This window comes from Tasmannia lanceolata, unplaced genomic scaffold (assembly GCF_043159265.1).
Source record: "Tasmannia lanceolata isolate RefF3 unplaced genomic scaffold, GAP_Taslan_0.1 ptg000019l, whole genome shotgun sequence".
NCBI lineage: Eukaryota > Viridiplantae > Streptophyta > Magnoliopsida > Canellales > Winteraceae > Tasmannia > Tasmannia lanceolata.
This window is the reverse complement of record NW_027518696.1, coordinates 208,250-222,611: the sequence shown is the minus strand read 5'-3', so window position 1 is coordinate 222,611 and position 14,362 is coordinate 208,250. Positions and strand designations below refer to the sequence as shown.

Sequence of the window (14,362 nt, the reverse complement as noted above, 5' to 3'; positions counted from 1 at the left end):
AAAAAAAGGGGAAATGATTTCAGCACTCCCATGTTTGATAAAGATGGGCGTGGCATCTTGTCGGGTAGCATTTAAAGGGTTTTCAGTAGAATATTACGGTCATCAAAAAGCTTTTTAAGCCCTTCAAGTACTATAAGATAAGATGCTTCACGCATCTTTATCAAAACATTCAAGTGTGTAAATCATTTCCCAAAACGAAAAGGGTTTTATGTAGGGGTGCAACTCGGGTCGGTAGGGTGTAAGTTATTACAGGAAAACCCGACCCTACGCAAAATAGTTTCTCGGGTCGGGTCGGGTCGGGTTTCCATTCTTTAGTGTAGGACAGTGACTGCCCCTCACTGTTCACGTTATAACGGGGGCAAATGCCTACTGCAGAGGGGTGAAAATATCATCTCCAAAGAACAGAAAAAAGAAAGAACAGGATTCTTATGTAATCGAAGCGAAAACCCTCATCTTCCACTTTCACCTGGTTGGTTCGCGTGAGCGATCAAAACCCCCTCGTCATCTCTTACCACCCATGGCAGAGATCCACGAAAGTCGAAATCTAGGGTTTACTTCTCTCTATTAAAAGCCGTTCAAGAAAACAAGGAACAATCTACCGAGAGATATTTCCCTACCATCTCTCGAAACGATGAGATCTCTTTCTCTCTCGACGCTGCTGGCTGTCTCTGTATGCTTCCTAGTCCTTGGATCAGAATCGGCGCCACAAGCTTTCCGGAGGGATCCCGGCCATCCGCAGTGGCATCACAGCGCTTTCCACGACGTCAAAGACACTATCCGTTCCGATGTTCGCCACATGCTTCATTCTCGCGCCGAGGTATTTTTTTTGTTGCCTTTTTCGATTCCTCCCTTACTTCCGTTATCGATCTCATAGGGAAGGATGATTTGGCATTCGGATTCATGATTATATGGAAAAGTTTCAGCTCTCTGAATGAACGTTTCATGTTTGAACCGACTGATACTGCAACCCAATGAGAGTTGTACATAATTGAAACTGATATGCAAGCTTGTGAGCAGTTTGGCTTTTGTTGTTGGCTCTATCGATGGACATCTCTTTACACCTCCCTCTTGATCTTACTTCACACAATATTGATTGACCATAGGAAATCCCAAAATTTTCCATCGCATTTATTTATTATTTTTTCCACAGATGCTTGAATTAAAGTCTCTCTGCTGATCCTTTTTTTTTTTCTTCTAAATTTTGAATGGTTTTAAAGTTAGATTATAACAGATAAATTAATATGAGCTTTGTCCTCATTGCAATGTATTTTACAATGGGAATTCGCACCTGTCTTTTTCATTTTTTTTTCCCCGCAAGCGTTTTTTGGCTAATGTCTACGATTGAGGATTGAAGAGGGCAGTGGAGATGATTTGCTTGTAAAATATGTGTTCTTTCTATTTGAGTTTAATTTTTCTTTCAAAACATGTTATTGTCTTGGAGATTCTGTTTATAGGTTTTGATTATTTAGGATTTGACATTTTTATTTTAAATAAAAGAGATATTTGATATTGAAGTTTGACTATGAGTGCAAGTGCCGTGCAGGTTCCTTTCCAGGTTCCGCTTGAAGTTAATATTGTTCTTGTCGGTTTCAACGGTGACGGGGGCTACAGGTTCACTCTAGATTCCCACAAGCTCGAAGAATTCATGAAAATCAGCTTCCCATCGCATCGGCCTGCATGTTTGGAGACCGGCGAGCTGCTTGACATCGAACATCATATCATCTATAATGCTTTTCCTGTAAGCTTTCTTAAAACTATTTATGAAATTGGCTCATTTCATGTCTCCTCCAGAAAGTTCAAATGTCTCGTTTTGTAGTATGAGTGTAAATATTTTTTTACGGACTGTGCTAGATATGGTCTTCAGCTTTATACTACAATCATTTTGAACGAAGCATACTAGGTAATTTCATTTGAAGTTATGTTAGGCCATCCGTCTGTCTGTCCCAGTTCCATTTGTTATTTTTCTAATATTACTTGGGATCCAAATACTGTATCTTACTGATGTGATACTTCGAAATTAAGAAGCTGGAGTAATCTAACAATCATGGAGGCTCCCTGGATTATTTATTATGCTTCACATTGAAGGCTTGAACCATTTCTTTTTTGTTCTGTAACCAGAACAAATTTCAACAAAAAAGAAATGGATGGAAACAAAACGGGGGTGTGTAAGTTGATCAAGTTTCAAATGCAGACATGCGCTCTACATGCTTGGCTTTCCATATGCACATTTACTTAGATTTTTTGTGGATATGGATCTCTAAAGACCTAAGATGCAAATATCGTGGATTTTCTGCAGTAGGGCATCTACCACTGTGCAAGGAGAAAACTTCATTGGTTGTATTAAAGAAGTTCCCTTCTATCATAATGATGTTTATGGATGCAGTTAGTTTGCTGATATGCTCTCAATTTTATGTAAGAAAATCCGTTAGTAATATTCATGCATTTAGGTTGTTTCTGTCGAATATTGGCAGATTTCCACATGATTCAAGTCTGTATTCGGTGGATGTGTGCCGAAAAACATGATTCTCAATACTTTTTTTATAGTTTGTCTGTTTTTGGCAGTTCACTTATCATAGGAGTTGTTAACATATCAATGCCTCCTGCAAGCATGTATGTATAACATAATGGAGCTGTGTAAGTTGACCAAGTTTCAAATGCAGACATGCACACTACCTGGTTGGCTTGCCATATGCTCATTTATTTAGATTTTTTGTGGATATGGATCTCTAAAGACCCAAGATGCCAATAACATGGATTTTCTGCAGTAAGGCATCCACCACCATGCAAGGAGAAAACTTCATTAAATGGGTCGTATTAAAGGAGTTCCCTTTAACTATATGTTTGGGACTTTAGGGATGTAGTTAGTTTGCTTATATGCACTCGGTTTTATCTATGAAAATCCGTTAGCAATATTCACCCTTTTAGGTTGATCTGTCGAATATCGATAAATTTGCACATGTTTCAACTCTGTATTTGGTGGCCTTTGCCATAAAACATGCTTCTTAAGACTTATTTTTTTAATTTCGTCTATTTTCAGTAGTTCACTCATCATAGGAATTGTTAACATATATTTGCCTTTCTTTTAACCGTATTCACCATGGAATCGGGTTTCTGGAATTGGGTTTTTAATCGTACCACTTCCTGTGTTCGTCTCTAAAAATCTATACTTTCACTGTGTATCAGCCATTACAGGTTCGGCAATGATTTATTTAATCAATCATAAAATTATTCTTTATGGATTTATATGAAAATTGGGTCTATTGCTTACTTGAAATCTATGTTATTGATCAGTTTGAACTTTGAACTATTATGATGTTTTATTACTTCCACAAAGATCAGCGAATTGAAAATAAACACTATATGTATCTATCGCAGCATAATATCATTCATGAGTTCAAGTTTTTGCTTGATTATTTATTTTAATCTGTACTGAGAATACTACTAGAAACCATAGATTATAGCAATTTTTTCTGTAAAATAATTTTATCTGAAATAGCATGAAACATACATCTCAACTACATATTTATTGAATTGAATATATGTTATTCATCAAGTCTACCATGATGATGCAACTATTTTTTTTTTTTTTTTTGATGGGTAAGCTGGGGTTAGGCAGGACCCCGACCAGATATATTAATAAAAACAACAAAAGAGATTACATGAGGCTCAAGAACAAACCCCTGAACATGGAGGGGAAAACAAAGGAAAATACAAGCCAAAACAAACATAAGAACCCACAAGAAAACAGACCCAAAGATAAGGGAAAACAGAAACTACAACACCATACAACTGAACTCATGAAAAGAAATCAGCGCTCTAATCACAGAGAGATTGATCAGCCTAATCACAAGCTCCTCCCAAGGGATATCACAGAGAACTTTGAACTATGATGATGCAACTATAACAACTCTTTGTGTCACCATAGTTATTAACTTATTATTATCACTATTTAAAAACTTTGCGAGTAAATAATCCACTCACCCGAGTTGACTGCTTTTTTACATTGGCCAAGTTCTTGCTCGAGTTTGAATATTTCCCTTCCAAGTCAATGAAAAGCTTCTTTAGCGGGTCCTAGTTTATTAAAAATTTACTGCTTCAATCATCAACTCACATGAGTAGATTTGCACTGGCTGAGTTATTATTACTGTTATTTTTTATTAAGTTGAATCCCCTGACAATGCTGACAATCACATCATTATGACATGATTCTATTTATTCGCAATTCTATTGAAAAGGAGAAGAGACTTCCGTTAAGAATGCTAAAACTTTAAACCCTCAATAGACTTCGGTTAAGAATGCTAAAACTTTAGACCCTCAATAGACTTCGGTTAAGAATGCTAAAACTTTAGACTGGAGCAGTCAAGCCTATGGCTATCATACACCAAGACATTAACTTTCCATTGCATCACCAGGCGAATTATTATATTTAATAAGTTTCGAGTTGATCACTTTTAGGACATGTGCCTTTTTAATTTAGCTGCTTACTGATTGAGGAAGTGAAGGTGAGAATTGAAAATGAGGTTTCTATACATTTTTCTTTTCATGGTATGGAAGTATGTTCCTCTGCTCTCTTGAGAGTTGATATAAGAATCGTTGAATGTAGGCTGGACAAGCAGAATTAATGGCCCTTGAGAAGGCGTTGAAGGAGGCTATGATTTCTGCTGGAACTGCTAGAGAGGTAATTGCTGTTTCTAACGTGACACTCTATTTGATTTCATGGTGAATCACGCTATGCTCTTTAGAAAAACACAATAAGCATCACTCTTCCGTTAATAAAGTACAATAATTACCTTTCACTCTTAGAGCGAATACGGGAGGGAGGTCCCTTTGTTTGAAGTGGAGGCGACTATCGTAGAGCCAATATTTCAGAAATTGTATTCTTTCATATTTGATACGGATCATGGTGGATATTCTGCAACAGAGATGGACAGGCCTGTACCCAGTGTGATTTTTATTGTCAATTTTGATAAGGTATAGTTTACGAATCTTCAACATTCATTATTGGTTTCTCCTTTCACTGTCAAACTATCAATATATTGCCTCATAAAAAAAGCCTACCTGTCAATTTATTGTCAAACTTGATTTTTTCCCACTATTCCAAAAAAGAAAAAAACGATTTATTGTCAAACTTAGTCCCCTGTATTTTCTTCGAGCGATAGGTTTTGTATGTTGCTGTATGGAAACGCGTGGTTCAGTTTCCCAAAAATCATGTCAACTTTTCTCTTACTTTTCTACTTGCTTTTTGCTACTGCTACATCTCTTGTAGGTTAGAATGGACCCTAGGAACAAAGACATTGATCTTGAAAGTTTAATGTATGGACGAATTAACGGGCTTACGCCTGAAGAAATGAAGAAACAAGAGGGAGATTACATCTACCGTTATCGTTACCATGGAGGAGGAGCATCTCAAGTTTGGTTGGGCTCTGGAAGGTAAGTTCGAGATGGCACCAATAATTAATTCTACTATTTCATAAGCAATAAAATGCACTGGCCCCTTTTAGTATTGCCAAAATGGCCAAAATAGAGCAGCTCCCATGAGTTATATATTTTAGGACGATTAAGAGAATTCGGGGTTTTCCTTTTTTGTAGGTTGAGGACTAATATTAGTATAGATGAAAATATGAAATTTGTTTGGGTTGATGTTGTTGGGTATAGGAAGTACTTTTTTCTTGGGATTATCAACACTTTTTTTCGCAAGTTGTGTAGAGAGGAGTTATTCCAGCCCTGATTTTTGAATGTTGTGATTTCAATCTCCTCTTTCTTGCGTTCTTTGCTTGTTTAAGATTATTTATAGTTGAATTTTCTCTGTTTTACTTGATTTTTTGCTTTCTGTGCATCGATTTTGTAGCAGAATGGTTTCTTGATCTCTAAGAATTCATTTATGATTCACAATGGGTGGGGGAAGCAAGTACAACAATCCGGTTCCTGTTGTCCACATGAACTACCAACAAAGAGATGAGCCACTACTCTGTTAGTCTAATACGTGGATTGGTTGACACAAGAATCTTATCTCTTGCGTCAAGGAAATCTATTGACGTTAGCCTGACAATCACGAAGTTGCTAACAGCGACTGTAACCCAGCTAAACAGCGGTAGTGCATGAAAAATCTATGAAAGGGAGTATCTTTAAAAGATTTTACTCAGGTTGTAGTCTACTATGGTGAGGAATAAGGTATGCACAGAGGAAATAGTCTATGCATGCTGTAGGGACCTTAATTTATTGGCAAGAGTAAACTTGTTGTAGTAGGGAATATGGGTAAAAAAGATGAGTGAAAATTAGGATTTTGGATCCTCAAATATGTTATTAGATTGGAAAAATATTTCTATAAAGTTTAGGGTAGGTTTGGAAGGATGCAAACGCATGCCAAAAAAGTGAAAAGGGCTAAGGGCCAACGTATGCTTGAAAAGTACAGAGGTATGCCGGAAAGGTGGAGACAAAAGTTTCAGCAAGATTAAGGGACACAAGGTTTAGAGTGAGATGGGATTAGTAAAACAGGAAGAAAATTAGAATTTTGATGTTTTAGTCAAGAGGAAGGAATACTTTCAATTCCGGGGTAGATTGCTTTTGTGGAAGAAACCACTAAAAGAATAGAGAAAATAACAGAAATATAGATTGCTAGTAATGAAGAAATAAGATATTTGTCTACAGGCATCACACTATGAGTTTGCTTGGCATCTCACCAAAGAAGCTTTTGCTTCTCACCAAAGAAGAAGATTATGCTAGAATCACACTAACAATCCCTAGGCATCACACCAAGGGAACCCTAGGCATTACACCAAGGGAACCCTAGGCATCACACCTTGAAGAGTAGACATCACAATCCCTAAGCCTTGTGGAACCTCGATGGAGAATGCTCAAGAGGAAGGCTTGATGAGTGCATAATATAATTTAATTTTTAAGGGCACTACGGCTCAGCCTTGTTTTGTATATCTTTTCTCTTCTTCATTTAATTTTTTATTTGTTCAAAAAGAAAAGCCTAGAAGAGTATATAAAATAATTCTATGAGAGCTTGCCTTGCGCAATGGTTTTGGAGGAACTGATGCAGTTTAGTTTCTATTCCATATGCAAGTATGCTATTGAGTCATTAGATTTAAAGCAGATATGCAATTACAAGTCTATATCTCTGCCGTTTATTTGTCACTTTTCATCTTGATGATGGGGTTTAATATTTTATTAGAGCACACTTTTATTGGCAGTTCCATCTTCTTTGTTTTACTTCCTTGATCTTTGGTGAGGTCTCATATGCATTCTTTGTTCTGTTTTATTTTTGCATGACTCATCTGTGATGCTCAATGACTTCATTTGTTATGACGCTCATACCCAAGTGCCTAATGTTGTAGTCCTTATTACATTTGGCTGATTGATGTTTATTTCCAGATTTAATCAACTGATTCCTGCATGCAAAGCAGAATACATGGTCTGTCTTTTTAATATTGACAACATTGTCTGATACTGACAGATACTTTTTGTTTCAAAATTTCTATTCCTTGGTACTAATGTCATGTCCATGCTGTACAGATTTGTTGTCATCGATCTCTCAGCAGGACCTTGCACGTATGGAAAGATAGAAACCGAGGAAGGAAGTGTCAGTTATAAAACACTCCCTCGATTATGGAATTTAATCTTCGCAAGGGGTTCAGTATCCGCTAGCACTACCTCAAGTCATGATATTCTTGTCGGCCAGCTTGCAGCTCTAATTTCAACGACCATTGAGCATGTCATAGCTCCAGATGTTAGGTATTCCTTTGTTATCACTTTTTTTTTTTGAATGGTTTTGTTATCACTTTATACAAGTAGCTATTAGCCAATATGCATTGTGGTCTTCTTTGCTTTAGTTGACTACTACACCACTAGGAATACCTCATGCAGAAGTTCGGCTGCAAAGTTCTTATTTGCTGTAAAATCTGACTAGAATGTCTTTTATCCATAGTTTTAAAATTCCCCTGCGTCATCGTGGACTCCCCCGAGTTGACTCCCTTTGGCCGCATTCCGTGTTTTGCCGCCGTATTCCTTGTTTTGCCCTACAGAGTCAATAAAAAATCCTTTAACTCTCCCAAATTATGACCACGTCAACTGAGTACTCAGCTGTGTCGTGCGGAGTCGACTAGGATTTTCATCACTTGCGTTCCGTGCCGCATCCACGTTTTTAAACACTGCTTTTATCAGTCATAACTTTGTAAAAGAACCTCTCAAAAAACAAAAAAAACTTGGTAAAAGAAGATTTTTAACAAACAGATGCAGAAGCATGATATACTCTAGTATTGTTCATGTGTTTTATCCGGGATTTCGCTAAATTTAATGTAACTCAACATGTTCAATTATTTACATAAATGTTAATGGAATAACCCAAATGGTTTCCTAGTAACATGAGAACCAAAATTAGAAGTTCTCTAATATGTGGCCCTGGAAGATTTTGTTTGTGTAATGGTTCACAGGTGGCTTAATCATCTTTGTTGAAAATATTATGTTGTCAATTTTTCTTGGGGCCTTCATAAGATGGACTTTTGTTATTTTCTATCTTATTGTACGGTATTTATCATAATTCATGCTTCTTTGGTTTGGAAACAGGTTTGAGACTGTTGACTTGGCGACAAGGTTACTCATACCGATCATTGTCTTACAAAATCATAACCGATACAATATCCTTGCAGCTGGCCATAATCACAGTATAGATATCCAGGCAATTGAGAGAGAGGTTGGATATTTCTTGATAATTTTCTCAGTCATTCTCACTTGGAAACATCATTGGCATTTTCTTTTCTTGATTCACAGCTGTTATTATTTCGTTTTTTTTTTTGCAGTATAAGAGGATACACAATTACACACGCAACCATTTTTGGCCCACGCATGTGTGTAAAATAGTGGTCCACCACGTTAAAATATGAGGTGTCAATGGTGGGCCCCACCCTATGCTTGGGTTTGGTGGAGATGGCCCCACCTATCAAAACATGAGGTGTAAATTGGTGGACCCCACTGTGCTTTGCATGGGCTATGCTTTGAAAATCGGAATGGAATCGTAAATCGTAATAGGATTTGAATCGTATCTGATCGTGAATCATATTGTAGATCGTAAGATTAATTCAAATTTATACACACACACACACACACACACACACACACACACATATATATATATATATATATATATATATATATATATATATATAAAGTCATAAACAAATTGGAGATTAATAAAGGGAGGTGATATTTACGCCCCTTTTGATCACCACAGACACCCAACACCAGTGTATGTGGCAATCAAAACCACTGGATTTTTCTGACGTCAAGTATATTTACCCCCCTTTAGTCATTGATACACTGGCACCGGGTGTCCCTGGTGATCAAAAGGGGCGTAAATATCGCTTCCCTTAATAAAATAGCCAATTATTCATTTTTCAACTAAATCTATTAATTTAAATAGATAATACCATGATTAGTTACTCAATATCATAATGTGACTTGTTTGCTTACAAACTCATCACATACTAATCATCTATTTCTCATCCAAAGCCATGCGTATTGGATAATGATCTTAAAATTATTAAAAGACACAGGATCATATCATTTCTCTAAGATTCAAACATCAATTATAAAAAAATGGTAAGTCATCAATGTTGTCCTCAAACACATGCAGTGTGTTTGACTAGTTTAAAGTGGTTAGATTTATTGAACCTCCTCCCAATGTTGTCCTGATTATAGTTGTTTCCCTCTCGATGTATCTCGATGTAAGTAATGCCCTCAAGCACATGCAGTGTGTTTGACTAGTTTAAAGTGGTTAGATTCATTGGACGTCCTCCTCTATCATCTTCCTTCTCACGAGAGGGTTTTTGAAAGCTTCTTCTAATGCAGAAGGGAAAGGGGGTCTTTCAAAAGAAAATTCTATTTTCTTTTATACAAAACTTATTTAGGATAAATCGCAGTAATCGTATAAATTGTACTATTTACGATCGAATCGTATGTTTCAATTGGAAATCGTAAGATTTATAAAAATTAAGATTCGATCATGGGATTCAAATCGTAATCTATAAGATTTGATTTGAATAGTAAATCATAAGATTTTCAAAACAATGTGCATGGGTGTAAAATAGTGAGCCCAACCCCATCGAACCATGAAGTGTAAAATGGTAGGCCCGCAACATACATGCATTAGGGTAAAATGGTGGCACTGCTTAATCAAACATGATGTAAAATGGTGGGCCCACTCATTCAGTTTTTGATGTTTTTGATGCATTCATTTCATTGATTGGCTCTTCAATTCATGTTTTTGATGCTTGATTGGTGGTTAATTTTAGAGTGATTTGGTCGTACCTTGGTAATAGTGGAGAAAATATTAGAAAATAAGTGAAAATGCCAAAAAGGTACAATGGAATGGCTTCAGGTTGTACTTTTATGCATCTTAGATCTCGAAAGAAAAATCGACAACACTGACACGGTGCAATATCAATGTCTTGTTAGCCGATAGAGGTCAATAAGACTGATATGCCTGATAAACTGGTTATTTTTTGCTGGTGCCTATGAATAGGGTTTGGATCATATTGAACCTCTTAAACCTGACATGTATGATCCAATATGTAACAACTGACACTTAGAAATATGCTTCCAATGTATGTTTATTTTTGAGGATATTTTGCATCTAATCTGATGATATCCTCCGAATGGAATATTTTATATGGTTGCTGTGATTTGTCATTTTAGGTACGGAAAATGGTTCATTCTGGGCAAGAAGTAGTAATTGTTGGAGGTTCACATGCATTACACCGCCATGAAAAGCTAGCAATTGCTGTTTCAAAAGCAATGAGGGGTCATTCTCTCCAAGAAACAAAGAAGGATGGCCGTTTCCATGTTCATACTAAGACATATTTGGATGGTGCTATTCTTAAAGAAGTGAGTGCATTCTTCCAACATTTGGTTACTTGCTCTGTTCCTTGTGGAGTCATGGATACATGGCCACCTTTTGTGCTCTTACGGAGTTATGTTTTATAAGCTATTTCTGGCACTGCATGTCATTTGATTCTAGACCATCTTCTATATTATATCTTCAATTATATTTTATGAAGTGCTTTATTGGGAGTTTGCTTTGTTCTTGAAGCCATTTGTTGGAGTTTGACTAATACTGGTAAGATTTCAGTTCATTCATTGGAAGAATGCATTTTAAGTTGATGCATACGAAAAAGTTAAGGATGATCTTAAAACTGATTTATCTTCCAAATGATTGCCTTGATATCAACAATATATTACTACATTTACTTGTTTGAAAAAAATCATCAATTGTTATTACCTATACATTTATTACTATATTATTTCAGGATACATGTTTTAAGTATCAATAGATTAAGAGAATATGACAGACCATTTGGATCCATAGCGTGTGAATTGAGCTGTTATTGGTCTTTCATACACCAAGAAACTTCTGTTCACATCCCTTTGACTGGTTTCTACCTTTGTTTTACTAATGAACTTTCATGAATTAACACACATTTTTTTGCACTTATGGTGAAAAGCTTTATGGGTGTTCTGTGTTCTAGATTCTTCATTTGTTGGCATTTTTTGAACAGGTATCCTTATCGTTAACAGAACAAGGATACAGGAAGTGGCTATAATCCTAGAAACAAGAAGAATAATATACTCTCTATAGATTGGAGATCCCACCCCATTACTCTTAACTCAGAACGAGTAACTCCTTATTTATCCATGCTGTCAGCCCTATTATTTTCTCCACGATGAATAATTGATTCAATATATTCAATAGGAATTTTAATTGATGCCACTTGGTCCATTGAGATTGAAGATATGATAATGGTATCATTCACACACTGAAGATGAGAGTCCATTGGGTACCATGACCAACCTTTATGCCACTAAGAATTCCACTCAGAGGCACATACACCTATAATATCCAATGGTCATAACTGCTTGAGTGCAAAGAAGAGAGGAGGGGGGGGGGGGGATCCCCTTCTCTGAAACCTCTCAATGGGGAGAAGCTACCAAACACCCCCCTATTAATTAAATTCGATAACAGAATAGCGGATATACATCAATTGGTCTATTCTGTCCATTTCATTCTGAAATCCATCTTGAAAATCCACATTGGCCATTCAAGCTTTTTATAGGCTTTTTCCAAATCTAGTTTTATAATCATTCTGCTTTCCCTTGGAGATTTGCTCCCTTTGATGTAGGCTGAGAAGAGAATTAGAAGAGAGGAAGAAAGATGAAGAACAGAAGAATTAGAAGTAGAAGGGAAGAATTTAGGGAGAAGTAGAAGAAGAAGAACTCAAGAGGCAATTAGCAATCCTAAAAGAAAGAAACTTGCTAAATGAAGAATCCCTAAAAGGCTAAACTACCCTAAAAGCAGTAAATACTAAAATAACCCTAATAATTCAAATAATCCTAAAAATATCCTTAAGACAATAAAATAACTATAAAAAGATATCTACGGGGCTCCCCTAGGGCGGCCCTGCCGAGAATAAACTTGTAAGGGACGTTGATCTCCGTATTTCTCCATGCTGAAAAGAACTCTCCTTCAGAGAGTGAAGAGTCTGGTACTGCTCCAAGATATCGGGGTCCAAAATACGAAGCTCCTCCTCTGTGAGCTAGATAGCGTCGGAATCTGGTCGATGACGCCACTTGACAAGATAGTGATGAAAACCACAATGGCGTGATGAAACGATCTCATCGGCAAGTATAGCATCAATCTGGTCTGCAGGAAGTGGTGGAACTAGCAGAACCATTGGAACTGGGACTGGAACAGAAGAGCTGGCAGTCCGACTTGTAGAAACATCAGTCGGCATAGTAGGAGGCTCAAAGGTACCTCGATATGTGATAAGATCTTCAATATTGAATACGAGACTAATATTCATATCAGCAGGTAAGTCTATTAAATATGTATTAGGGCCATACTTACGAAGGATACAAAAAGGTCCAATGGCTTGAGCATGTAACTTTTTGAAAGAATGGTGAGGAAAACGCTAACAGAACTATTGTATGCGAACTCAGCAGTCGGTAATAACAGATCCCCTGGACGATCTCCTACCAAACATCTCAACAAATCACCCAAACTACGATTAACGACCTCAGTCTGACCATCAGTCTGTGGATGAAATGCTGATGAAAACTTCAATTGGGTTCCAAAGAGTTTCCAACATGTCCCCCAAAAATAGCTAACGAACTTGACATCTCTGTCAGACACAATGGAAATAGGTAGCCCGTGAAGTTTGCCTACCTCTTTAAAGAATAGCTTAGCAACCTGCACAGCGTCAGCTGTTTTGCTACACGGAATAAAGTGAGCCATCGGTGAGAATCGATCTACCACAACTAGGATGGAGTCATGTCATCTAGCTGTCCTAGGCAGTCCAAGGACAAAGTCCACGCTGGCATCTTGCCATGACGAATAAGGAATAGGCAATGGCGTGTATAATCCAGTGTTTTGCTTCTTCGCCTTTCCCAATTGGCAGGTGCGACATTGGGACACAATTTGCGCTACGTCTTTCTTTAAAGATGGCCAGTGAAATCGATCATCGACTAACGCGACTGTTTTCTCCCTGCTAGTGTCCTGCTAGGCCTCCAGCATGCAATTCCCAAACTAAGAAATCTCGAAGTGAAGTTCGGGGAAGCATAGCCTAGATCCTCGAAATAGATAACCGTCTTGTATGAAAATAATCAACATGGTCTTGACGATTATCATCATGGACATCTTGAAAGATGATGCCAAAATCGGGACCTGTGGCATACTCGTCTTTCAACCGATCAAATCCTATGACCTTGATACTCGTAGACTGTAAGACCATACCCACACAACTTAAGGCATCAACGACTTTATTTTCGACTCCGACCCGATGATTGAGGACGAATGTATATTCTTATAGAAATTCTTTCTACTTAGCGTGCCTTTGATTTAATTTCGTTTGTGAATGGAGGTATTTTAATGTTTCGTGGTCAAAATACAAGACAAACTCCTTAGGTAATAAGTAATACCTCCAATGAAACAACGCCTGTATAACAACGTACAATTCCTTATCATACGTAGAATATCGCTGTTTAGCCTCATTAAGTTTCTCGCTAAAATAGGCTACAGGGTGTCATTCTTGGCTCAATACACCTCCTATTCCCACTCCCGACACATCATAGGAAACCTCAAAGACTTTAGAAAAGTCAGAGTGAACTAGGGCAGGAGCCTCAATCATCTTTTGTTTGATATTCTAGAAAGCTCTGGTGGCAGCGGGGGTCCAACGGAACTCCCCCTTTTTCATGCATTCCGTTATTGGAGCCATAAGTGATGTAGATTTTAGGCCTAAATAAGAGGCATATTTGCCCTTTAGATTTTCTAGGAATTTATTTTCCATGTTATTTAGTTATATGATTTTAT

At 37.2% G+C, this 14,362-nt stretch overlaps 1 protein-coding gene across 1 annotated transcript in view; it reads left to right on the top strand.

The window, feature by feature from the left end:
- The first annotated feature begins 235 nt into the window (after nucleotides 1-235).
- Nucleotides 236-14,362, top strand: part of LOC143852601 (uncharacterized) — a 34,362-nt gene continuing 20,235 nt past the window's right edge. Inside the window, exons 1-8 of the mRNA XM_077362061.1 lie at nucleotides 236-817; nucleotides 1,544-1,738; nucleotides 4,604-4,678; nucleotides 4,804-4,971; nucleotides 5,267-5,430; nucleotides 7,519-7,737; nucleotides 8,569-8,695; nucleotides 10,696-10,884. Coding sequence (XP_077218176.1) covers nucleotides 632-817; nucleotides 1,544-1,738; nucleotides 4,604-4,678; nucleotides 4,804-4,971; nucleotides 5,267-5,430; nucleotides 7,519-7,737; nucleotides 8,569-8,695; nucleotides 10,696-10,884 — 1,323 coding nt within the window. The 5' untranslated portion in view covers nucleotides 236-631. The remainder of the gene's footprint in view (nucleotides 818-1,543; nucleotides 1,739-4,603; nucleotides 4,679-4,803; nucleotides 4,972-5,266; nucleotides 5,431-7,518; nucleotides 7,738-8,568; nucleotides 8,696-10,695; nucleotides 10,885-14,362) is intronic.